The sequence below is a fragment of the Ranitomeya imitator genome, chromosome 4 (genome assembly GCF_032444005.1).
Source record: "Ranitomeya imitator isolate aRanImi1 chromosome 4, aRanImi1.pri, whole genome shotgun sequence".
NCBI lineage: Eukaryota > Metazoa > Chordata > Amphibia > Anura > Dendrobatidae > Ranitomeya > Ranitomeya imitator.
The window spans coordinates 160,141,252-160,167,376 of NC_091285.1; the positions used below are offsets into that span (position 1 = coordinate 160,141,252).

General features: G+C 43.9%; 1 protein-coding gene across 1 annotated transcript in view; it reads right to left on the reverse strand.

The window, feature by feature from the left end:
* The window catches only part of PRELID2 (PRELI domain containing 2), a 161,330-nt gene that overhangs the window by 50,669 nt on the left and 84,536 nt on the right, over nt 1-26,125 (reverse strand). Inside the window, exons 2-4 of the mRNA XM_069764063.1 lie at nt 19,026-19,083; nt 17,915-17,988; nt 12,048-12,208 (exon numbers count right to left, since the gene is read on the reverse strand). Of these exons, the coding sequence (XP_069620164.1) occupies nt 12,048-12,208; nt 17,915-17,988; nt 19,026-19,083 (293 nt within the window). The remainder of the gene's footprint in view (nt 1-12,047; nt 12,209-17,914; nt 17,989-19,025; nt 19,084-26,125) is intronic.

The window sequence follows — 26,125 nt, forward strand, 5'->3', positions numbered from 1 at the left end:
ACCATAAGGGCTAATTTAGGGATATTATTACTGCAGTGATATATTTTTTTTATTTTTTGAGTATACTGTTTTAAAATGAGGGGGAGGTCATGTTACTGTGTTGAGTGATACTATATCGCCTCTTTTTCTTCATGTGGTGTAATGTAGAAATTGGGAAAAATTAAATAATGTATTCTACAAGCAGAGCTCAAGATAACCGTTATTTCCTGCAGAGACAAGTCCTGGCTGGATGAAATGATGGCGGTCTGTGCTGGATGAAAGATGAAGGTCTTCACCTAGAGACGTCACTGGTGAATCAGTGTGTTACCTATACACTGACACTATACACTGTATACTGTATACAGAGCTCCTGTGTATAATTTCACTAGTGATCACTGTATTATCTGTACACAGACACTGCATACTAAGCACAGATCTCCTGTGTATAATGGCACTTATGGTGATCGTATGGTGCTTTTTTTTTTTTTTTTTTTTTTATTAGTGATCAGAATTGTAGTATTCAGTCACTATGTGGTGGTAATATGTGGTCTGGACATGGTGTTGCGGTATTTGTTCCTTGTATGTGATATTACTCGATCACTGTGGTGGTAATATGTGGTCTGGTCATGGTGCAGTGGTATTTGTTCCCGGTATTTGATATTATTCGATCACTGTGGTGGTAATATGCGGTCTGGTCATGGTGTAGCGGTATTTGTTCTTTGTATGTGATATTATTGGTCATTTTAAAGATTGAAAAATAAATAAAAATATATACAGTAGAGTAGGGCCCAGCCAAAAGTGTCTACCGTATTATGGTGGCGGCTTAAAAATCTTTTGGCCAAAACAAAAGCTGCCGGCTATATGTGTGATCTGGTGATGGGAACTGTTAGTGTGTGATAGGTGAGAAGTGGAGTTTTTCCAAGAGAGCGCAGTGGGACTGTGGACAGTTCGAGGGGTGGAGCGTGGAGGCAGGGCTGGGGTGGAGCCTGGGCGGAGTCTCAAGGGGGCCCCGAAAATTTTGCCAGTATGGGGCCGCGAAATTTCTAGTGGCAGCCCTGATGGTGGTGGTGCTGTAGTGGTGTCCGGCAGTGCTTGGAATGGAGGTGGCCGTGCAGTGGTATGCAGCAGAGGTCGGCATTGAGGTCAAGCGTGACAGTGTAGGCACAGATGGATATGCCACCACTGTCTGCTGAAAATACGGACTCTGCTGCATAGCCTGCACGTAAGCAGCATTGCAGGCCTGCATGACACCAAGCTGGAGATCAGGAGTAAGGAGATCCGACATGCCCTGTTCAATTTGATTACAAAAAAAAATGATGTGCTGGCCTCTGGAGGTCGGCTTTAACTTGGTCAAGGCTTTTGGTGACCAACTGGATACGTGCAATCATATGGCTAATGGCAGTATCCAGGCGGTCAGCCAACACCTTGAGTCCATCGTGAAAAACCGAGCTCAAGTGCAAAAAGTCGAGCATGAGTGACCTGTCCGAGGCCCTCTGCCGGGAGGAGCCCCTCCCTCCCCCCAAAATAGGGGCAGAGGCAGAGGACTGGGAAAGGGGAACACCTGATGGACCAGCTTCCTGGTCTCCAGTTAGTGTGGCAGGCCCACTTGCTGCAGCGTTGCTGGATGGCTGGGACGGGTCCGTGGCTGTCTGATAAAGGACCACTCCAGAACCAGGGTCAAGAGTGCTGCTCCATGTGCTGTGAAAAAAGAAGAAAAAAAAACCAAAAAAAAAAAAACAACACATTACTACCAAACATTTACAAAAGTTAAGCACCAACTCCTGTGGAATAGAAACATACAGATTATGGTAATACAATACAACCTAATACACCGAAAAAATACTTACGTTCTCTGGGCAAGAACCGGTCTCAAAAATGCCAGAATGCGGTGGTATTTATATTTTCAGATCCTTGCTCCAGAACCACTGGGAATACGGCTCTCTTGACGAAGGTCCTTGTTGAAGCGATCCTTAATTGAACGCCAACGTGTTTTGACTTTGAGCACCGTTGAAAAAACAAAAAAATAATAGTTAGACAATGGACTTTTGGCCGTGCTCACACAACTGTGTAATGAGAGAAACTCCTGAGAGTTTCTCCCATCACACACAGTTGTGTGATCCCGGCCAAGGTCACTGCTGCATCACACTGCAATGCAATACTTACAAAATGCATTTCGGACCCGAGTCGGGGCGTTGTCCCAGCCATCCCATATCGCTTTGGCCACCTCATTCCATAGCCCGGGTGTCCCACAACGGGACTCATCCCGTTCTGGAACCTAACAAATAAAGACATTAAGGTTGGAGACATTAACATAAGGAGAGAGAAAGAAAACAGACAGAAAATTGGCATGAATAATGAAAGTCAAGATAAAAAAAGGAGTCCAGAAGAAAAATGTAAAGAAAGAGGAAAGTAAAGAAAGGAAGATTCAAGAATAGTAAAGTGAGGATGCAATAAACAGTCAGCCAAGTATACTTACACGCTGCCGCTTTGCCACCCGACCGTGATCCCGCTGCTCCTGCTCAGTCTCTGCCGCAGTGGAAGAACTGCTCTAAAAAAAATGAAAAAAAAAATTGTCACATGTGTAGATGTGACAGTGAATACTTACCAGTCTGAGGAGGTGAGTACTCACTTCACTGACATGTTTGGCTTGTGAAGGCCCAAAATGTTGCTCCTCCTCAGAAGATAACATTCTGATGCATGCACAAAGAAAGAAATGGCAGAAATTAGGACATATAGAGACAGAAAATTGAAAATAAGGACATTGGCTAGGATATACTCACATTTTTCAGAGTGTAGATTCCTTCCTGTGTCTGCTCTGCTGCGTCTGGAAAGCTTCTCTGTCTGCTGAGTAGTGACCTGCAAATGTCCACTCCCTCCCTTTATCAGTTTGTATGGGGGGTGGGGGCTAATCTGTGTCTAGACATGTTTTCCTGTGGTGCAACGCATGCATTCACAAACCTAAGCAAACGCATGTGCTTGCGGCCACATGCGTTCATATAGACAGCAATGCGTTTTTTGCCGCATGCCTTCCGCTAACAACCGCATACATTTCTAGAGGGCAAATTGACGCCTCTAAAATTACTACATATAGCGTTTACCGCGCCAAACTGCAGACGACGCAGCAAAACGCAACTGATCGCAGACACATGCGTCTCTAATGTTAAATATAGGAATACACAACGCATGCGGATAATTGCAGAAGAAACGCTGCGGACACAACTGCAAATGTGAAACCGGCATAACAGATGACAGAACCGAGGGGAGACCTGCATTTCTAGCGGATTAAGGTGAAGCTTTTGTTCTGAACATTTTACATAACATTTGGGATCATATTTATCTGGCGCTCCAAGATGAGAGCAGGGTTTCCATCTAAATCTCCGAGTGATGCGATTAAGGTGAAGCCCCTGAAGGATCCATTCACTATAATGAGGCAGCAGAGTTAGGCTGCCATCACACTAGTAGTATTTGGTCAATATTTTACATCAGTATTCCTGAGCCAAAACCAGGAGTGGAACAATTAGAGGGAAAGTATAATAGAAATATGTGCACCACTTCTGCATTTATCACCCACTCCTGGTTTTGGCTCAGGAATACTGACGTAAAATACTAACCAAATACTGCTAGTGTGACGGCAGCCTTACTCTGGACTCTGTCTGGTCTCTGTTTAGCAATGACCTTTTTAGAGGTGTAGAAAACGGTGGCGGACTACACCTAAAAAGACAAACAGCACAGGATCATAAGCCAGACGGCGTCCATAGTGCCTCCATGTGCTTCATTACAGTTAATCTTCTGCCTGGGTTTCCGTCTGAATCACGTATTTCTGAGATTTGCACAGAAACCCGGTGTAAGCGCTCAGCATAGAGCGCAGGATAAACATGAGCACAACCTTACAGCAATCTTTGGGAGGCAGAATGAACAAATCAAAAGCAGATGAAGAATTGGTTCTATGTATTTTTTTACGCCATTTGTCATGCAGTATAAATGATTTGACGACTTTATTCTTGGGTTCGTGTGATTACAGCGATACCAGATTTATATTGGGTTTTTAGGTTTGGTTGCTGTCACACAAACTAGTTTTTGCATTGCCATATTTTGATAGCGAAAATATTTATATTTATATATTTTTGCAGAAAGTCATGTGAGGGCTTGTTTTCTGTGGGACAAGTTGACGGTTTTTATGGGTACCATTTTCGGGCTCATGACATTTTTTGATCACTTTCTATTCCAATTTTTGGATTGTCACTATTAACAGCAGCATCACAGGGGTTAAAAGCCTGCCATCAGTGCTAGCACCGATTGTGGGCTTTACTGCATTTGATTGTGACGGAACTCAGCATGAGCTTACGTGATCGTGGCGTATATATATATATATATATAAATCTCATGGAAGGGGGTTAAGAGAGTACTCTCAAGTTGTCTCTTGAGCAACACAGCTTTTCAGTCTTTCACTTTTTGGTCTCCAGCAGGGTGAGCTTTCTTCCTCAAGTGACAGCTCTGGTGAATAGTAGGACTGTACTATTAGGAAGAATATAAAGCTCAGCACAAGTTCTGCTGTAACACACTCAGCAATCAGTCATTTGTTCTGGAGTCTACACTACTATAACTAGATTTACACAGAGATAGCAGGTCACTTGAACAAGTGCAGTGGGCGTGGTTAGAGCCACCTCTCTGTATACTCAGAGCAGTGACTAAACCGGCGCCACCCCCATGACAGAAACCCAAACGATGTCAGGGGGAAAGTAAAGTACATTTTTTGCTCACAGCATTCAGGTAAGTGCAGGTACCGGACAAATTAGTAACGCTATTAATCTGCAGATTAACCCCATATCTGCAGGTTAATATCGGTTTTTTTATTGTGACAAGTACCTTTTTAATGTTCACAATGTTGGGCTCTAGAGGAAGAAAGCAGAGAAAGACACTCCTCCCATTGAGACATTGATGTTCATTTCTCTCTTCTGACAATCTACTTGGGGAAGATGGGTAACCTTCACTGAGCCAGTTGCAATTGCTAAACTGGGCAAAACTTAGATTCTCAGAAAGTAGCAATCTGTCATAGGTAGATCGTGTTCCTCAGTAATTAGCTAAGTTTGCCGCTCAGGAATGAGCAAAAGTTGGGCGAGAGGCGGTAAGAGCTTTAGTTCTAGTCAGCCATTTTTACCTGAAACAACTAGGACATTTAATATTGAAGAGAGAGGTTAGTTCTGGAACTTACATTTATTAGGGTATATTTAAATTTTGGTGTGAATTGACTCTGTATTCTTGATGACTGCCAATATTGGTTCATACAAGTGTAATATACATTTATTCAGTCGCCATGACAGCACAATGAGAGAGGGGATCCGCCCTTCAGGGACAGGAAACCTACAGACATAAAAAGGGCGGTACCTCTCTCCCACGTCAGTTTGGTTTCCTGTCCCTGACAGCGGAACCTCTTTCAGACAGGCCCTGAGAAGAGGGTCGAAGTTAAGAAGACTCCCCACTCCTGGCGGCCCAGTACAGGTAGCGGGGGTCCCCTACCTCGGCCCGTCCAGGAGGCAGGAAGCACCACACGGCAGGGGCACTGCGCGGTGTAGGTGGCAGCAGGAGGAAGCAGCCTCTGACATAGGCTAGCTTCTCGGGCGTCCGCAGCGCAGAGGTACCTATGAAGAGGTGCTTGGCTACTTGGGGTCCCGGGAGTCACGCTGTTCCGGGCAGGGACACGGCATTGGTCCGGAGGGGGTCTGCTGGCGTCCTGGTCCGCGTGTCGGCTTGGCGCAGCCGCCGCGTCCTGAAGGGGGCGTGTCCGGATGACGCGGCGAGCGGCGCGGCCGGATGACGCGGCTGGGCATGCGCAGTAGCGTCATCTCCGGCTAATGGCGGCGCCCAGCTGTGGGAACGGTCGGGGCTTCGGGGAGGGGTAGCGCAGCGCAGCGGCGGACGATTAATGACCACCTGGGATTCCCTGCTGGCCCCCATCTGGGGGCGGTACCTTGGGGGTATTTAAGGCGGCAAGCTGGGATGATCAGAGTTCCTCACCCATTCCATAATGGAGTCGCCAGAAGGAACTATCAGCCAGCAGCAGCAGCAGGAGCCGCAGCAGCAGTCAGATAAGCCTCGTAGAAGCTCCCAGCGTCGGTCTAGTGGCAGTAGCCGCGCTGGTGGAGCTAAGGAGGCACGGATCTCTATACCAAAGTCCTCAAGCCGTAAGGATTTGCCGGCTACGAAGGACCCCCCATCTACGGTACCACTCATTACTGGACGGGGTAAGTGAGCTTCGTGAAAGTCCACTTAGTGATGATTGTGTTCCCCTTGTCTTTTTTCCTCTATCAGGGGAGGAAAAGTTTGTCCAAAGCCAAACATAGGCAGTGTGCCGAATGTGCAGAGCCGCTTCCAGATGGGCATTCGAAAAAATTATGTAAAATATGTATTCAACGTCTACTGGAGGAGGAGGCGCCTGATCTGAACTCTACAATAAGAGAGATGGTGAGACAGGAAATTAAAGGTGCCGAGAGATCCAAGTCTCGGGGAGCAGAAGCTAAAAGATCATCCCCTTTATCTGAGGTAGATTCGGACTCGGGTGAGCTGAGCTCAGGGTCTCTTCCGTCTACTTCCTCCTCTGAGGATCAGGAGTCTACTCGAGCCTGTTTGTCCCTAGATAGGGTTAACCATCTGGTCAAAGCAGTTAACAGCACAATGGGGATAGAAGATACCCAGTCGGAATGTTCCATTCAGGATGTTATGTTCAGGGGTATTGAGCGAAAATCCCGAAGAGCCTTTCCAGTGATTGACAAAATCAAGTCGTTAATCTCAAAAGAATGGAAGAAACCAGAAAGGAAGGGGTCGCTTCCGCCAGCCTTTAAAAGAAGGTATCCCTTTGAGGAAGCGGCTTCGTCCTCATGGGATAAAGTCCCGAAGCTGGATGCAGCAGTCGCTAAGGCATGCAAAAAAACGTCTCTCCCCTTCGACGACTTGGGGAATTTGAAAGACCCGTTAGATAGGAAAGCCGACATCTTCCTTAAAGGAGCTTGGGAGACTTCAGCGGGGTCCTTGAGGCCAGCTATAGCAGCCACTTGTACCGCTCGATCCTTGATGGTATGGTTGGGTCACCTCGAAGATCAGCTCAGAGATAAAGTCCCTAGGTCGGAAATATTGTCCTCCATGCCCATAATCCAGGATGCCGCAGCCTTCCTTTCAGATGCTTCAGCAGATTCGGTCAGGTTGGCCGCCAGGTCCTCGGCATTATCCAATGCAGCCAGGAGAGCGCTATGGATAAAATGCTGGCCAGGGGACTTACAAGCTAGAACAAAATTATGTAGCATTCCTTGTGAAGGAGCTCACTTGTTCGGACCGGTCCTAGACGAGCTATTGGAAAAAGCAGGGGATAATAAAAAACGCTTTCCCTTCCTAGGAAGACCCTTCTACAGACGGGACTATAATAGAGGATGGTCCAACCGCAGAAGACCATATAGAGACTCCAACAGAGAATCTACTAGATATGACAACAGCAGAAGGAGGGGTAGAGGATTTATGTTTAATCCTTCACGAGAGGTTAAGAAACCACAATGACTAGCGGACCAGGTGGGGGGTAGGCTTTCGGCCTTCTACCCAGCCTGGGTGCGGATTACAAACAATCCATGGATTCTAGGCATTGTAGAGAAAGGCCTAACCTTTGACTTCCACCATACTCCTCGGGACAAATTTATGTTAACACCTGTTCGTTCCTCCTCTACAGAGCAGTTGGCGCTGGAGTCTGAGGTCCGGGAGCTCCAACAGAAGAATGTTCTAGTCAAAGTCCCTGCAGGCGAGGAAGGTAGGGGGTTTTATTCCCCTCTGTTCCTGGTCAAAAAACCTGATGGTTCATATCGCACCATTATTAATTTAAAAGGCCTGAATAATTTTCTGTTGATACCCTCCTTCAAAATGGAGTCGGTCAAGACAGCAATAAAATTACTCTTTCACCACTGTTTTATGGTTGTCTTAGATCTCAAAGACGCCTATTACCATGTACCAATTCATATTGATCATCAGAGATTTCTTAGGGTGGCGGTTTCACTAGCTGGCACAGTAGAACACTTTCAATATCAGGCACTTCCATTCGGAGTCGCAGTTGCACCCAGGGTGTTCACAAAAATCATGGTGGAGGTTATGGCGCACTTGCATGAACAGGATATATTAATAGTCCCTTACCTGGATGATTTGCTAATTGTGGGTCATTCTGAGTCGCATTGCACAGACCAACTACAGAAAGTCATGGATGCGTTACACAAATTGGGCTGGATGGTCAATATAAAAAAATCGCGCCTTCAGCCCCGAAAAGTACAAGAATTCCTGGGATATGTTATAGACTCTAGTCAGCAGGAATGTCGCCTGCCGGACACAAAAGTTGCTAAGATTAAGCAGTTGGTCACCAGGGCAATAAATAATCCCTTAGTATCGGTCAGGAGTGCGATGTCAATCTTGGGTTCTCTTACGTCCTGCATCCCGGCAGTTCTCTGGGCACAGTTCCACACGAGGGCTTTACAGTGGGACGTGTTACACAATTCCCGTCGTCTAAGAGCTCACCTCGACAGTAAATTCACACTTTCTGCGGAGACTGTACATTCGCTTGTTTGGTGGACTCACACTTCGAATCTACACAGGGGGGTCCCTTGGATAAATCACATATCTAGAGTGTTGACTACGGACGCTAGCCCCAAGGGGTGGGGGGCTCACTTAGGGGAGGATTGGGTTCAGGGACTATGGTCTCAGTCTGAACAGGACTCTTCCTCCAACTTGAAAGAACTGTTGGCAGTAAAACATGCCTTAAATAGATTCCTTGTACCCCTACAGGGTCGACACGTCAGGCTTTTGTCAGACAATCAGGTAACTGTGGCCTACATTAATCGTCAAGGTGGCACGCGATCCAGTACATTGATGGAGGTCGCAAATCATATCTTTCAGGTGGCCGAAGTACATCTTCTCTCCCCGACGGCGCTTCATATAAAAGGAAGTATCAACACCAAAGCCGACTATCTAAGCCGCAACATGCTCAGACAGGGAGAGTGGTCGTTAAATCCAGCCATTTTCAGTCAGATCATTCAGTTATGGGGTTGTCCGGAGATAGACCTTTTTGCCAACAGAGAGAACAAAAAATTACACCAATTCTGCTCCCTAAATCCAAAAGACAACCCATACGCTGTGGACGCTCTGCTGATATCTTGGCACTTCAGGCTCGCGTATGCTTTTCCCCCTCTAAATCTGATTCCCCTAGTTCTGAGGAAGATTCGGGAGGACAAGGCCCGGGTAATCTTGATAGCTCCATTTTGGCCCAAGAGGGCTTGGTTTCCTTGGCTGAGGAAGATGTCTGTCTGCCAACCATGGATTCTTCCAGAGCTACCAGATCTGCTCTCCCAGGGACCAATCCTCCATCCTCAAGTAGCCAACTTACACCTAGCGGCATGGAACTTGAGAGGTCCTTACTGAGGGGGAAAGGGTTCTCTCAGAATCTGGTAAATACTCTCCTTAAAAGTAGGAAACCCTCTACAACGGGCATTTATGTGAGGGTATGGAGAACATTTTTATCATTTTCAGGGGCTCAAATTGACCAAGAACCATGTATTAACCAGATTCTTGAATTTTTACAAAAAGGCCTGGAAATGGGCTTGGCCACAAGTACTCTTAGAGTTCAGGTGTCAGCGCTAGGAGCGTTATATAATCTTAATTTAGCCAGTAATCACTGGATTTCTAGATTCTTTAAAGCAGTCACCAGGTCTAGACCAATTATTAAACAAAGGTTAGTCCCATGGGACCTAAATTTAGTACTCTCAGCCCTAACGCTAGCCCCATTCGAGCCCATTGATACTATTCCTGTGAACATCCTGTCAATCAAAACAGCCCTGTTGGTTGCTCTCACATCTGCTAGAAGGGTTAGTGATCTGCAGGCACTCTCCAGACATCCACCATACATGCAGGTTAGGGAGGATAGGGTCATATTGAAACCCGATCCCCTATATCTGCCTAAAGTTGCGTCTAAATTTCACAGGGTTCAGGAGGTAGTCCTACCCTCCTTTTGCTCCAACCCTGCTAACGATAAAGAGCGTAAATTCCATTGCTTAGATGTGAGGAGATGCCTCCTTAGATATATTGTAGTTTCAGATTCCTGGAAAAAAGATAACTCTTTATTTGTAGCCTATCAAGGGGTAAGGAAGGGTCTTAGAGTATCTAAAAACACTCTAGCCAGATGGATTAGGGAGGCGATCTCTCTCGCTTATACCACAGGTGGCAACGAAGTTCCAGATGGTATAAAGGCACACTCCACGCGGGCCATGGCATCTTCCTGGGCGGAGAGGTCAGAAGTGTCAATCGAAGACATATGTAAGGCGGCCACATGGTCTTCCCCTTCTACCTTTCTTAGACACTACAGATTAGATCTGGGTAGTTCCTCAGACCTTACGTTTGGGAGAGGAGTGCTAGAAGCTATTATCCCCCCCTAAATCTTTCGTCTCTGAAAGTCTCTCGTTGTGCTGTCATGGCGACTGAATAAATACGTACGCTACTCACCTGGTAGCAGTGTTTTTTCAGGAGCCATGACAGCACCCTTAAATTCCCTACCCTATAATTTTGGATGTTTCAACACCCTGTTGGTTTTTGCGTTATATTCCATGTTCACTGGCATAATAAAATGTGTTTATATACATGCTGCATCTGTGTTACTAACCAAGGTGGTCCTCTCATGCTCTGGAAACAACTGACGTGGGAGAGAGGTACCGCCCTTTTTATGTCTGTAGGTTTCCTGTCCCTGAAGGGCGGATCCCCTCTCTCGTTGTGCTGTCATGGCTCCTGAAAAAACACAGCTACCAGGTGAGTAGCGTACGTATTTCCATAGAACAATAGAACTGCATATTGGCACAAAAAGAAAAACTCCTAATGTCTGCCATACCACATGCAAAAGACAGCATGGGCATGTCCACAAAGTGTTCTATGGGTTTTGGCATATTCTGTACCCAAATCCGAAGGAAAAATACCTATGAAACCCTTTCAAACACACCAGTAATTTTCCCGACTTGGTTTCTCGAATTGCTTTACTAAAGTGAAATGTGGAAACATTTCCATAGTAGGTGGCAATATGCAGACAGCTCCATTGAATGCTGCCAATGATTTCCGGGCCTATGGCAGCTTAAATCCACAGAGGAATCCCAAGATTCGTCCTTGCAGTTCTGCCACACATTCCATAGTACCCACCTTACTGGTACCACAATCTCTGTGCTGCTGTTTTACTGGTGCTTAGCACGAACAACATCACAACAGCTTACCAACTGTCATAGCAGCCCACCATCACCATTTGTGATTGCAATCAGGTATTACAAGGTCTATTGCGGCTGCAAAATGAGTGACCAGGGACACCACATGGTCTTTATTTTAGCAGATGTGCTGAGGACATGATTTTCAGTACATTTAATACTATATATGTAAGACAAGTTCTTCTCCTGGACTTTATACAGAAGCTTTTCTCAAAGACTGCAGCTCTCCTGTCCATAAAATGGCTGCTGGTGGAGGAACAAGTGACCAGACCTATCCGTCAGCCTGGCCCAATTGTAAAACATCTCACATAAGAAAGGAACTTTTCATTGGAGGAGGCTGATTGACAGGACTGGTCATATGCTCCTTCACCAGCAGCCATTTTATGGACAGGAGAGCTATGCACTCTGTGAGGCTTCCTTCTTAGAAATAGGAATTGTATGAAAGTCGACTTCCCCTTTTAAGCATGATGTTCTAAAAATTTGTGAAAAGCTATGGTATGTGTGAATTAAGAGTTGTTGACATACAAGACTTACTGAAGATATGCTGTTTATGCCTCAGTTTAGTTTAGTGGGCCCAATATGTTCTCAGGGAGCTGGCAAGTAGACAGGACGTCATTAAACCCATCCCAAAGTCAGCAGAGCTGGAAAATTCCTTCAAATCTACTTCAAACTCGAATACGATTTTTAACAAAGTATTTCCTACTGTTGATTTGCATAACTGACTATACAACTAATTTACAATAATAACTCGCTATTCACAGTACATCTGCATGAGCATGACCAGCGAACGCTTATATATAGAAATCTTACCAATTGGAATTATGTTTGCTTTCCTGGTACACAGACTCTTCAATCATTGATGAATATTGGACCCATGTTAGGCAACGAGTCTTCATATTCATCACCCGAGCTTTCATGTCCAGCCATGATTCTTCTTCGAGGTATATATTAGGTACTTTAAGAATGCTCCACTGTGGGTAAACAAGAACATAAGAAAATGACTGGAAGGAAAAAAAAAAATGGACAATGGTAACCTATTTCTTTCTGTCTAATACATATGCTTACATGAGATAAATCCCCTCCCCCATTTGTGCCTTGCACTACTGCAGAAGTGGACATGTGCACTACCAAAGCAGAAAAGCCATAGTCACAAGCAACACACAGGAGAAAGGCAAAGACATCAGCCATTACACTAGAGGGTGCTCCGAGGACAAGAAATAACAAATTGGTAAAGAATAGGCGTGCAATAAGTACACATTTAAGATAGGTGTGAACCTTGAGTACCTAGATGCAATGACACAAAGTATTTCATGGTTTGAACCCAGCTCATTTATCAGAATTATCAAATAGAGAACTTGGCCATGCTGTTTGTAGTAATCACAATTCAATCTACATTACTAAAAGAGTTCTCCAACATCTAAAGGGAAGTAGTCTTTAGATTCATGCTGCCCAAACCACGGACAGCATGAATCAGAGCCTGGTTGAAAGATTGAAGCCAGGTAGGTTTTACTCTGAAATGCGGAAGCGTTTCAGAGAAAACAGTTTTAAAAGCTGGCCAGGGACCATAGGGACAGGCCTGACTAGTCCGATGTGGGCCCCGGCCGCCTTCTCCCTCAGCCCCAGCTGATTGACAAGTATCTGGCGTGTGTTTATATGGTGAGAGATTTATCAATCAACTTGAGCGAAGAGAAGTCAGCCAGGGAGCACGCTGGACTAGGCAGGTCTCTCCTTACAGTCCATGGCTGTCTTTTCAAACTACCTTTTCTTTGAAACAAGTAACACATGGCTGACTGCATTCGCAACATGAATCTAATGACAGGTTTTATTTAAATGTTTTTTGACAGGTCTTTGAGCAGTGATGTGTTGGAATCCAGGTTATGAGACCCCCACTAAGGACAGAGGGGCTCATCTTATCCACAAGCAGAGCTGTATATGGACCCACAGATTTGCTACATCGCTCTACTGACAATTTTTGATCCTTGGTCAAATTGTGGATGGGGGGAGATCTTATACTATAGATCACCATTAAACAACACTAATGTATAGTGACTATAACAAAGAATATTTCAAGAGTTTAGTTACCCTTTAAGCTGTTGGAAAATGAAAATTGCACTGCGTTACAGGCGACAAGAGCATTTTTATTTGGCTTTGATAAATGAGACCACTTTCTTTACCCACAGGCCTGTCTGCATACAACTTCTGCAGAATGGGAAATTCTCTCCCCATAGAGAAGATGGTTATAACTAGTGATGAGCGAGTGTGCTCATTACTCGAATTCTCCGAGCATGCGCGGGTGTTCTCCGAACATTATGAGCGTGCTCGGAGATTATGTTTCAATCGCCGCAGCTGCATGATTTGCGGCTGTTAGGCAACCTGAACACATGCTGGGATTGCCTGTTTGTTAGGGAATGCCCGCATGTATTCAGGCTGTCTAGCAGCTGGAAATCATGCAGCTGCAGCGACTCAAACAATCTCCTAGCATGCTTGGAAAACCCGAGTAACGAGCACACTCGCTCATCACTAGTTATAACATCTCTTCCACATCGCTAAACCACAGCGCTCAATAAGCGCCTTGTAAACAATACAGGAAGTGGCCATGCTACCTTTGTCCTTTAGCAGATGCACAAGAATGAAAAATCAGAAAAGCAAACGACCAGGTACAAACTTAAAAGTATATTAATGTGAGCATTTTTTTTTTTCTATCTGTGCTTTTTAACATAAATGTTCTTTCAACATTTTCCTGGAATCTATGAAGATTTTACATCTAAGTGGATGGTTTATTGCCATTATTGGATTTCTGATGCTCTTCTCAAAAGAAAGGAAAAAAAAAAAAAAAAAAGAAAAAAGATGAATTTATATTAAAACCAATGTGTGTATATGTAGCACTTACCAAAGCGCGGGGAACGAGGATGCACACCGCACAAAAGAAGTCACAAAAACAAGCCCAAACAAAAGGATTGGGAATTGAAAAGCCCGGAAATGTATGGTGATAAATACGCGCCATTTAAACATATTGAGCACATTGATTTTCAAGGTCTTTATCACAATAGTACTGAGGCTTATTGAGCTTCCCACTCGCTTTACTGCCCTTTACTGGTCACACAATGCTTAGTTACACGCCGGCTTTAGCAAAAAATAAAGCAATAATAATTGTTAAACAGATCCCGACAGCTCTCTATTCATTTATTAGGGAACACTATAGTGTGGAGGCATGTGGAAACGAACATTTCTGCAGGACACACACAGTATGCAGAACTCTCCGGAAAATTAATAACACTCAAAATGAATTTGCCAGTCAGCCCATGAGAAATATGACTTCCTGCAAGTAAGCGTTAGCTAGTGTAGGAAATATAAGTATTCACTCGATAACCGAGCCATACTGGCATACATCCCCCCTTCCCATTTAAGCACTTTCTGTGTAGACCTAGCTTACAGTGGGTACGGAAAGTATTCAGACCCCTTTACATTTTTCACTCTGTTTCATTGCAGCCATTTGGTAAATTCAAAATAGTTCATTTTTTTCTTATTAATGTACACTCTGCACCCCATCTTGACTGGAAAAAAAAAAAAAAAGGAAAAATTTTTGCAAATTTAATAAAAAAGAAAAACTGAAATATCGCATGGTCATAAGTATTCAGACCCTTTTGCTTAGTATTGAGTAGATGCACCCTTTTGAGCTAGTACAGCCATGAGTCTTCTTGATGCAACCAGTTTTTCACACTTGGATTTGGGGATCCTCTCCAGTTCCGTCACTTTTTTTGTGCTGAAAATGCCTCCATCAGCTTATACACGAGTCATGGTCCAGGGGGAGCGGCGGAGCAGCGGTTGTAACTGTGCTGCTGCTAAAGAGAAAAGAATATTCATTTCTCTTATAGCAGTGACAGCTGCAGCCGCCAGCTTCCAGGAGAAGACACCATACTCACCCTCCTCGCACCGTCGCTGCATCTTCGTTGGTCCCCGACACCGCTTCCTGTGCCGAGTGATCACATGGCCCGCCTCATTAAGGTAATGAATATGCACGCGACTCCACTCCCATAGGTGTGGAATGCATATTCATTACCTTAATGAGCGGGGCCACGTGATCGCTCAGCACAGGAAGCGCTGCTGGTAGCTGGAACGAGGTGCTGCACCTGCGAGGGCACACTGGAGGAGGGCAAGTAGAATTTTTTTTTTTTTTTTTACTAATAGTAGTACTGAATGAAGCCCAATGCATTCTTTCAGATGTGATTTTGCTACAATACACTCCAAAAGAATACACGGTGGCTTTTTCCATGCCTGATATCAAACAACCAGCGCTGTGAGCACAGCATGCTCTAGATATGGTGTATTCTGGGCATCCGATGACGCACACAAGACAAGTTATTCTGTTATTAGTGGTCCTCCGGGACGTATGCACGGCCATCAGTGTTCTAAAGCAAATTGTGTATATGGAATATAATTCTTTACCAATTTATTTCTCAAATAAAATAATCAGGACATTGTAAAATACAGCCCGGATGATAGGCGCCTTCTAAATGCAAAATGTGTGACATGCTGCAATACGAGATGTCGGAAAAAAAAGAATCTGTATTCATCCTTGTAATTAGGCTCGAGGATTAATAGTTAAGCAATGATGAAAGCTGACCGACTGCTGTTCGCGCTTGGCATTCATATGCACTCAATGACCTTAATAAATGATGGCGAGGTCATGCAAATGTTTAAACATTTATGCAAAATGCTCAGTCCCTCGTTGGATTCCCTTTACTGCTAAAAAGCTAAGTAAATTATCTGCCCATTCCATGATTCATTTGGAGTTGCCTCCAGCTGGTTATAGCCCATTGAAAATGATGGATTGCAAAAGACCCCCCCTTTTTGCCAACAGTTGCATGCAAGACAATTTAACACGCAGAACTCGGCAAATGGTAGCGGCACAATTCTCCTACCTTGAGAATCCACCGTCTCTAGGCTGATGATGCATGAAAGAAAAAGTCACACAGAAGTTGTATGCCTGCACATCATGGCTCTTACTTACACAGGACAGACAACATCTGTTGGTCACATTACATGTCTATTACACAGAGAGTATGGACGCCTGAATGGATGGCTCACCAATGACAGATTGGTGTAAACAAGTTGTTTTCTAATTATATATTTCCCTTTAAGCCATTTTTTAAGGCTTCAAAAAAAAAAAAAAAAAAAAATCCATGTATCCTGTTAACAAAAATGCACAAAGAAAAAAAAAAAAAAAAAACACAGGAGGCACTGCCAGAATTTTTTTTTTTTACGCACATCACCTTTCAAAACAAATATACAGCTTGGGAGGGCAGCTGGAAAAAAGCTGGAAAAAAGGGATGGCCATTTTGCTCACTTTTGCATTAACTGTCCTTACCCAACATTACTTGTATATGCCATCCTTCTAGTCACTTACCAACAATAAAATAGTTATACAAAAAGTGCATTACTGTAACATCCGATTGTATTATTTTGACATTATGTTAAAACACAATAGGCAGATGGAGGAAAGGTTTGCAAAAATCTAATCATAAGTCATTGAGACTCAAAGTGTTTGAGTTTCTTCTCTTCTCAACTCATGTGACTCATTTCTATTACCACTGGGACTTTCATCGTGTAAAGTTACTGCAAATCTCAATACCTTTGGATCGTTTTGTTGTATATTAGTTATATGTGCAGTTTTCCCATTATAAAGTATGGCCACTACCTTTAAGGCCTCTTTTACAGCATTCTAGTAAACTGCATGCAAGTCCCCAATCTCCCTCTGCATAGTACAAAATGCACACGGTCCGGTCCGATGGATGTCTCTGGTCTTGACCCAATGCCTACGCTCTTCCAACACTCATGGTTCTCCTGCCCTGCTTCATGTGGATGATAAGTCCTACGTCATCCACACAGTGACCCCCCAATTATGCTCCTTTGCAGACGCATTTCTCTTTGCTCTGCCGAGGGTAGACCAGAATACTGCATGCACAGGGAATGGCCAAAGAGCACAGATGACCTGAAAGTAAAGCCAATGCATGCACATTACAGAACTTTGGTTCATGCGCCCTACGTCCTGCGCTGCTGAGGGCATTACAAACAGGAAGATGGCACTATTGCTAAGTGATTGGAAGGGTGGCACATAAGGGTACGTGCCCACAATCAGGAACTGGTGCGGGTTTGATGTTACATATTTATGCAGCGTCAAGCCCGCTGTGGCCAGCTGTGACAGCAGTGGATATCCCATATACACTACGCGTCCACAGATCACCGGAGGAGACTGACATGCGACACGTCTTTCCAGACTGCAGAATGTCAATTTCTCTTGCGGAGACTAGTGTGACATCAATAGAATGTATTGAATGCGGTAAATCCTCATGGATTAGTGAACACATGCCGATTTACCTGCGTTCAATATAAGGCGGCGCTTTGGACGCACCGAAAATACGCTGCGGCCAAGGCGCTGCTAGTTCTGGATTGTGGGCACCCGGCCCAGGGAGCATCAGGAAGCCAGGATAGTAGGAAAGTGCGGGAAACAGCCATCACCTTAGCGTTTCCAGCTCTCCTCCCCAGCCATATACTGAATCTGTCTAAATGGTGATAATTCGGTGAGTGCCACTGTGTTTGCCTTTTTGTTTTATGTACTATTGACCAGAAATAAATAAATATATACAGTATAAATATAAAAAAAAAAAATGAGTTACCTTTCTCAGAAAGGATGGAATGATATTATTGCAGGTAGCAATTCTTCTCCTATACACAATGCCTGTACCAGGGTCTGTGTTTTAAAGGGAGAGACATACATACAGGAATTAGTATTAAATATCCTTTGGAACTACACATGACTGTCCTGCCTTCCAAAAAATAGCATTTATGGAAATGTATGGCTGGATTTATTAGCAGATATTGTGAATAAATAATTATTCCCATCTTCATAGAAGGGTATGGTCAGACAGTGCCTGTAAAAAGAAGCAAGTATGCAGTTTATTGTTTGTTCATGACGGGGCAGAGGCGAGGAGCCGCCTTTGAACCAGGGGAAAGCAATAGTACTCAGTTTTGGGTTGTTTTTTTTTTATTTTATAGCTGCTGCAACCTATATGAGGGGGATTTCAGAAAAAACAGACACCACTTTAAAAGACATGAGAGATATGTTTGTTTTTTACCACCTTTATTTTTAATCCAACATAAATATGATTTAAAGCCAAGAGGTTTATTTATGCATACTTATAAAGATAGATTTACACACAGAGTTTAAGCTAGACTTAATGGAGGTGAAAAGGTTACTAAATAAAAAAAAAAATCATTACCACAAAAATCTCCCCATAAGTAGCACACCCGAAGAAACTGATGCGCGTTATATTACCACCATAGAAAATCCAGTATACTGTGCGGTGTAAAAGTTATAATCTTTATTGTATTACACTAAACAAAGTTTAGAATTATGCAGTACAAAAATTCAAATAAATCAGAGAAAATTACTAAAACCATTCAGGTCACTACATTAATAACAATGGGGAAATCCTCCAACACCCACATGACCAAACCCTATCTATGTGGTGCTCAATATGTTCGTACAATAGAGTCCAACAAATTGTGATGTATCAGCTGTATGCTACGTGCATGTCAAACCAGACTCACATCTCTGTATACATAGCTCTTACATTAGGGTGGTGTGTGGTTCGCTTCCTGACGAAGGGACGAAACGCGCGTTGGAGCGCTTCAGGGGATCACCACACACCACCCTAATGTATGTATATGGCCATGTGCCATATTAGTAGGCTCTATTATGTATATACTCTGTAGGCCGATACTCACCTATTTGCTCTTCCACAGTTGTAACTGCAGTTACATTCTTCTCTAAAGGGGTAGGATACTAAAAGAGAAAAAGAAAACAATAAATAATATTACATAATACAAGTCAGTCTTTATAGAGTAGCAAATAACTGGCATATGCACAGTCCTAGAAGATGAGAAATTGTAGGGTACAAGATATGGATCATAGAATTAGAGGCGACTTTACTTGTAAAGAAGACATGAGTTTTTGGAATGGGCGAATTGACATCATTCGCTATCTAGATCCGGTCATCTCTGATCCAGGACCAGTTAACACTGATGTGACAATACAAGAATCTATAATGCTGTGGATAATGATGCCTTGCTGTGCTTGGTGTGTCTGGGAAAATGTATGTTTTTAGCTTATTACTCTGCTGATGTGGTGTCTAGTCGTCTCCCCAGATAGTAGCACAATAAGTTCCTGAAAAAAAAAAAAAAAAGGACAATAAAGATGTCCAGGAGCAGCACTCACTTGGCTGCTGTCTAATGCTCTGTATACCTGAGGGCTTAGTCTGTGATGATTAATTGAGCTCTTTTTATAGAGGATCTGACAGCATGCATGCCTGAAAACCTGAAACAAACAGCACATGGGAACACGAGGAGCCATAGGTATCTGTTCTCATAGCGAGTATGTGACATGAGCAGGTAATCGAGCCTCCATCTAGAATCCTCACGGTGAGTATAAGCAGCAGGCCAGAGAGTTACTACACGTCACTTAGGCTGTGTTCACACTGCTGTCACTGGCTCCACACATACACTGGAATGGTGCAGCCACCATCGGGGAGTACAAGTGCTGTTATTTTACTGGGGGAGAACTGGAGTGGATCCCATTTTCACTACAAATTGCGTTACATGCAGGTTTCCCCAATGGGGACGAGAATTCACAATATATCAACAGCATAAAATCGAAGATCTGCAACATTCTACCATTTCTTTTTTTTTTTTTGGGGGGGGGGGCCCTACCACAAATTTCTTAAGATGGGAGACAAAGAAGCCACAGAGAGGCTTAAAGATGACCTAATCCCACCAGATGTGGTACCAAGGGAGTCTCTACTTCGTAAATATTGTTTTTTGGTATTAGTTCAAAATGAAGGAAACCTGGAGACCTGTACCTTTGGGTAAGGTTCAGCTCATCTTCAGTAAGGGGGGTGTCCAGGCCATTTTTCCTCTCATTTGAGAGCTTGAGGAAGGGGAGTTTCAAATCTCCTTTCATTTGATGTTAGTATTGTGTGGCGGCCATTGTTGCTGTAGTTTCATGGTTGTGAAATGGAGCAATCTGGAGTCATGGGGACTCAGTCTTGCAGCATGGCTGCTGTGAGGCACCAGGTCACACGACCTGCTGGTGCCTGGTCATTGCGACAGTGATCTGTGCATGACGTAGCTCCTTAACTCCTTTATGACCCATGACATAGGTACGTCATAGGATGCCTCCCCCTCTTTGGTGCGGGCTACAGTGCTGAGCCCACAACTTTTCTGGCATATGACAGCTGATCTGATCAGCTGACATGTGCCCCTAACAGCCACGAGTGGAATCGCGATCCAGCCGCGTCTGTTAACATATTAAATGCCGCTGTCAATCTTGCACAGCTGCATTTAACTTGTGCAAACTTGATGCGCGTAACTAACTCCACCAATCAGAATACCTGTCACATGACCGCAAGGCGCCAATGAGTTCGCATAACAACCAGGGGTCTGCAGGAGACGCTTGTGGTCGGCGCTCGCAGCAAATGAGCATGATGTTTTGCTACACATAGCAGGGCTGCAGCAATCAGATGACAGCAACTTCAAGTCTCCTAAGGAGATAATTGAAGCATGGAAAAAGTGTTAAAAAAAAGGTTTTAAAAATATAAAAAGTACAAAATCACCCCCTTTTTGCCCTACTTAAAATAAAACCATTTAAAAAGACAAAAAAAAAAACCAAACAAACACATATTTGGTATCGCAGTGTTCAGAAACGGCTGATCAAAATATGAAAATAATTAATTTGATCGCTAAACTGCATAATGAGAAAAATAAATAAATCAAAAACGCAAGAATTACATTTTTGTCACCGGAACATTGAAATAAAATGCAATTACAGGCGCTCAAAACATATCTGTCCCAAAATCCAGAGATCTTGATGCCGAGGTCTCCATCTGCGCATGCGCCGACCCCCGGCGGCCATTTTCCCGGAGTCCACCGCACAGGAAACCATGGAACTACGGGGGGGGCCTGCAGCATCACCCCACTCCTGCTTCCTCCAGCAGCGACCCTGGGACCCCACTTCACTGCAGCCACCATCCCCGGTAAGCAATAAGACGCATGGATTGTTATAAAAAAAAAAAAAAAAAAAAAAACACGTTTTCCTATTTTTCTCCTCAAAATTTGGGGTGCGTCTTATAATCCGAAAAATACGGTACATATCCACACCAAAATTTACATGTACCATAATATTATGGTAAAAAAAACAGAAACAAAAAAAAACCTTAGTCTAATAAAATAAGGCCTCAAATAAATAAGTACCGTATATGTAAAAATAGAACATACATGGAAAATGTAAAGGAATGCAGATACAGAAAACAAATATATGGGGCTAAACACAAACTGTTTTGTCTGATGATCTTTTAGGCTTTCACACTAGCGTCGGAATCTCCCCGTCGCAATGCGTCGGGGAGAGATTCCGACGCTAGCGTTTGCTGCATTGCACAATGGAGGCAGCGGATGCATTTTCCCGGCGCATCCGCTGCCCCATTGTAAGGTGCGGGGAGGTGGGGGCGGAGTTCCGGCCGCGCATGTGCGGTCGGAAAAAGCGGTCCGTCGGGAGAAAAAAAAAACGTTACATGTAGGGGTTTTTTTCTCCCGACGATCTGCCAAAGCACGACGAAGTGTGCAAATCCGTCGCAAATGCGTCGTCAATAGAAGTGTATGGGGAAAAAACGCATCCTGCAAGCACTTTTGCAGGATGCGTTTTTTCTGCAAAACGACGCATTGCGACGGATTTAAAAAAACGCTAGTGTGAAAGTAGCCTTAGTTATACAGGACAAAGATCTGACATTTTTTGAATAACTGATGGGTAATAACAGTCAAGATACAAAACAAGAAAAACCAAGCATAAATAGGTAATTCTTTAAGAAAAAAATAACTAAACGAAGCAGTCAATTTTGATCACATGACACCAAGATTGCAATTTAACCCTTTGACATATCAAAGTAATGGTCAGATTACAACACACAGCATTATGTGACTGAGCTTTTTTTTGCAGCACTATTCACTCAAAGAGTTGACATGCTGCATCTGGGCAAAACTGCAGCAGGGATCAAAATATACACGGAAAAAAACAGTATGCGCACAAGACTTCAGAAATCTCACTAATTATGCTGGTACTTTAAAACACTACAACATACACACGGCTGGTAAAGTGCAGCATTAGAGCTCCGCTCACATTATAGCGAGTGGTGATGGTAACCTCTCCCTGCACTGTCCGGATTACCAGAAGCAGGCAGCTGCAGGGAGGATATAGCTTCATTTTCTTCCTGCAGAAGCTGCTTCAGTAAAGCAGCCAGACATTATTTAAATGCCATTTACCTCTGGGTTACCCCTACATATGCTGTTAAATTGCATTTCTGAATGTGGCAGCTTCCCTTTAAAGAGGCTTTGCCTGCTCCACCAGCCAAGGCCATGCTCAGATTAAATCCTATTTATCTAGAAAAAACTTCTAACTAATCCATAGGCCTTGATTCTTTAAGACTGGCATTTTGTACGTTGGCCTAATGAATGCAGAAAGCGTCTTTCATTTGCAGTGTACCATGCTCGGAAGTGAAGCTGGCATACATGCCGTCATTTTATCAGCTTCCAACGCAGATGTGAACAGAGCCCTGAACTAGGTCAAAAACACGAACACATTCATAGTGTGGGAGTAGAACAAGATAGATCAGTGGTGCACTAGAAAGGGCAGTAATCCACGAAATGCAGCGACAATGCCCAGCCATACTAGAGCTTTCTATGGCACTACACACATTAACCCTATTAACAGTAACTATTGTGCATTCTGGCAAAAATAGCGTATGAATTACAGCGACGCTAGCAGAGGGTATTCTATTTGCACAGCAAACATGATTAAGATTGAAATGACATTTAGATGCAAAAACACTCAAGACCTCAAAATGGCATACATCATTCACTCCTAAAAAAGCCTTTCACCAGATTACTCTTGCTCCAGTTGCAATGGAAACATTGACACCTACTGGTCACAAGCAGGATAGCATTTTCTTCACTGAAGATACCAGGCATCAGCTCAACATGATGTCATGTATCTTTTTTCTTTTTTTTTTAAATTGGAGACAAATGGGAAATTAAATAAAGGGATTGAGTGTTCAAGATACAAAAAAGGGGGAAAAAAGGAATAAAACAAACCAATATTGTGTGCTACCACCATAATTTTCACAGCAACACGTTTGAGCAACGAGATCAGGATGGTTTTTCTGCTCGTCCCGTTGTATATGGACAGTCAGTTATAATTAATATATGAGGCTTACCTAATAACATTAAGCTGTTAGGTTATCCAATGAATGTTGGAATTGGCGGATAGCTGCAGCTATGGTGGAGGTACAGCAGGTGGTGCTGTGTGAATAAGTGTAGTACTTCCTCTATGACCTGTCCTGTTTATAGTCTGCGTTCGCTTTCCTGTAGCCCTCAATGCTGATGGTGAATGTGATACTGCAAACATTCATTCTCTGACATGTCTGGATGCTGAGGATTCTGAGAAAGCTGAAATCTCAAACAAGTGGGAGGGATTTTTAGGAAGTAAGGGCCAAGTGCACACTTGTGTTATCTTTATACAAGGCTGTGGGGGAAGGAAAACAGATCCTGGGCTGGAGCTCTACTCCATTTTGGGGAGAAGCAGGCCATTCCAGAGTTACAGCATCTTAGGGAGCTTCGCTGTACGGTAGCGCATAGGGATGACAGTTTAGCTTTTTTCCCTATTCACATGCAGCCCTTAAAGGGATTCTATCAGCAGGGTTTCATGCCGCAAACTAATTACATACACATGCAGTTTTTCAAAATACCTTTATATGGCCAGTCTCCTCTTCCATTGCTGAGCAATCAGAGTTTGAATTAATATGCAAATGACGCTGAAAGACTATGGCAGATCTGAAGCCTCTGTCACTCCAGCTCCAGTCCCCACGCGGAGCCGCCTCCTCTGCTTGAGTGACAGCATCTAAGCTGTGTAACTTGAGGCAAAGGAATTGTCAGTCAAGCAGGAGGAGGCTGATCTGGGCGAGAAATATAGAGTTGGAGTGACAGAAGCATCATATCGTCAATAGTCCTTTAGCCTTAAAACAAAACAATGAACTAGGGTATAAGTTTGTATACTTGCGATGTGGAGCAGCATGCTCACACTGGCCATTATACAGACAAAGCCTAAGATAGAAACAAAATGAGAATATATTATACTCGAGTATAAGCCGAGATTTTCAGCCCATTTTTTGGGGCTGAAAGTCCTCCTCTTTGCTTATACTCGAGTCATACCCAGGGGTCGGCAGGGGAGGGGGAGCGGGGCTGTCTAATTATACTCACCTGCTCCTGGCGCGGTCCCTGCAGGTGCCTGGCTGCCCGGCGCCAGAAGCTTCTTCCTGTACTGAGCGGTCACATGGTACCGCGGCTCCACCTCCCATAGGGGTGGAGCCGCATGTTCATTACTGTAATGAGCGGTAACGGTGATCGCTCAGTACAGGAAGAAGCTGCAGCGCCGGGGAAGCAGGGACTGCACCGCGCCAGGAGCAGGTGAGTATAATGGGGAGCGCAGCGCTGCGCGATATTCACCTGCTCCTCGTTCCGGGCGCCGCTCCGTCTTCAGCAGTGACGCTCAGGTCAGAGGGCGCGGTGACGTGGTTAGTGCGCGCCCTCTGCTGAACGTCAGTGCAGAAGTCGCTGAAGATGGAGCGGCGCCGGAACGAGGAACGGTGAATCTTGAAAGTGTCGGAGGCCTGAGCGACAGAGAGGTGAGTATGTGATTTTTTTATCGCAGCAACAGCAAATGGGGCAAGTGTCTGTATGGAGCATCTATGGGGCCATAACGTTTGTGCAGCACTATATGGGGCAAGTGTCTGTATGGGGCCATAACATTTGTGCAGCATTATATGGGGCAAATATCCTTATGGAGCATCTTATGGGGCCATAATCAACATTTTTGCAGCATTATATTGAGAAAATGTGTCTATGGAGCATCTTAAAGGGGCCATTATTAACCTTTATGCAGGATTATATGGGGCATATTTTAATATGGAGCATCTAATGGGGCCATCATAAACTTTATGGAGCATTATATGGGGCTCCTGATTCAATATGGATATTCAAAAACACAACCTACTGATGTCTCAGTTAATTTTACTTTTATTGGGATCTATTTTTACTTTTGACATTTACCGGTAGCTGCTGCATTTCCCACCCTAGGCTTATACTCGAGACATTAAGTTTTCCCAGTTTTTTGTGGCAAAATTAGGAGGGGTCAGCTTATACTCGAGTATATACGGTAAATAAGAAAAAGTGATAGTGCATAAACAGTTTTGTGAAAAAGTGTTTGCCCCCTTCTTGATTTCTATTCTTTTGCATGTTTGTCACATTTAAATGCTTCAAATCACCAAACAAATGTAAATATTAGACAAAGATAATACAGGTAAATACAAAATGCAGTTTTTAAATTAAAGGATAGTCATTATTATTAAGGGAAAAAAGAAATCCAAACCTACAGGGCCCTGTGTGAAAAAGTTACTGCCTTCTTCCCCTTTAAAACATAAATTAACTGTAGTTAAGCGGAGGCAAATTCCCTAGCCACACACTGGCCTAATTACTACACTTGTTCTCAATCAAGAAGTTACTTAAAGGGAATCTGTCACCCCCCCAGGCGTTTGACACTAAAAGAGCCACCTTGTGCAGCAGTAATGCTGCATTCTGACAAGGTGGCTCTTTTAGTTATTGGTGCTGTAAATGCAGAAATAATCCATTTTGTAATTTGTCCGAAATAACTGTCTTCAGTCCTGGAGGCAAGCCTTCTCCCCCCTGCTGCAGACGCCTCACAGCCGTCACTCAAGTCTTCTTGGCGC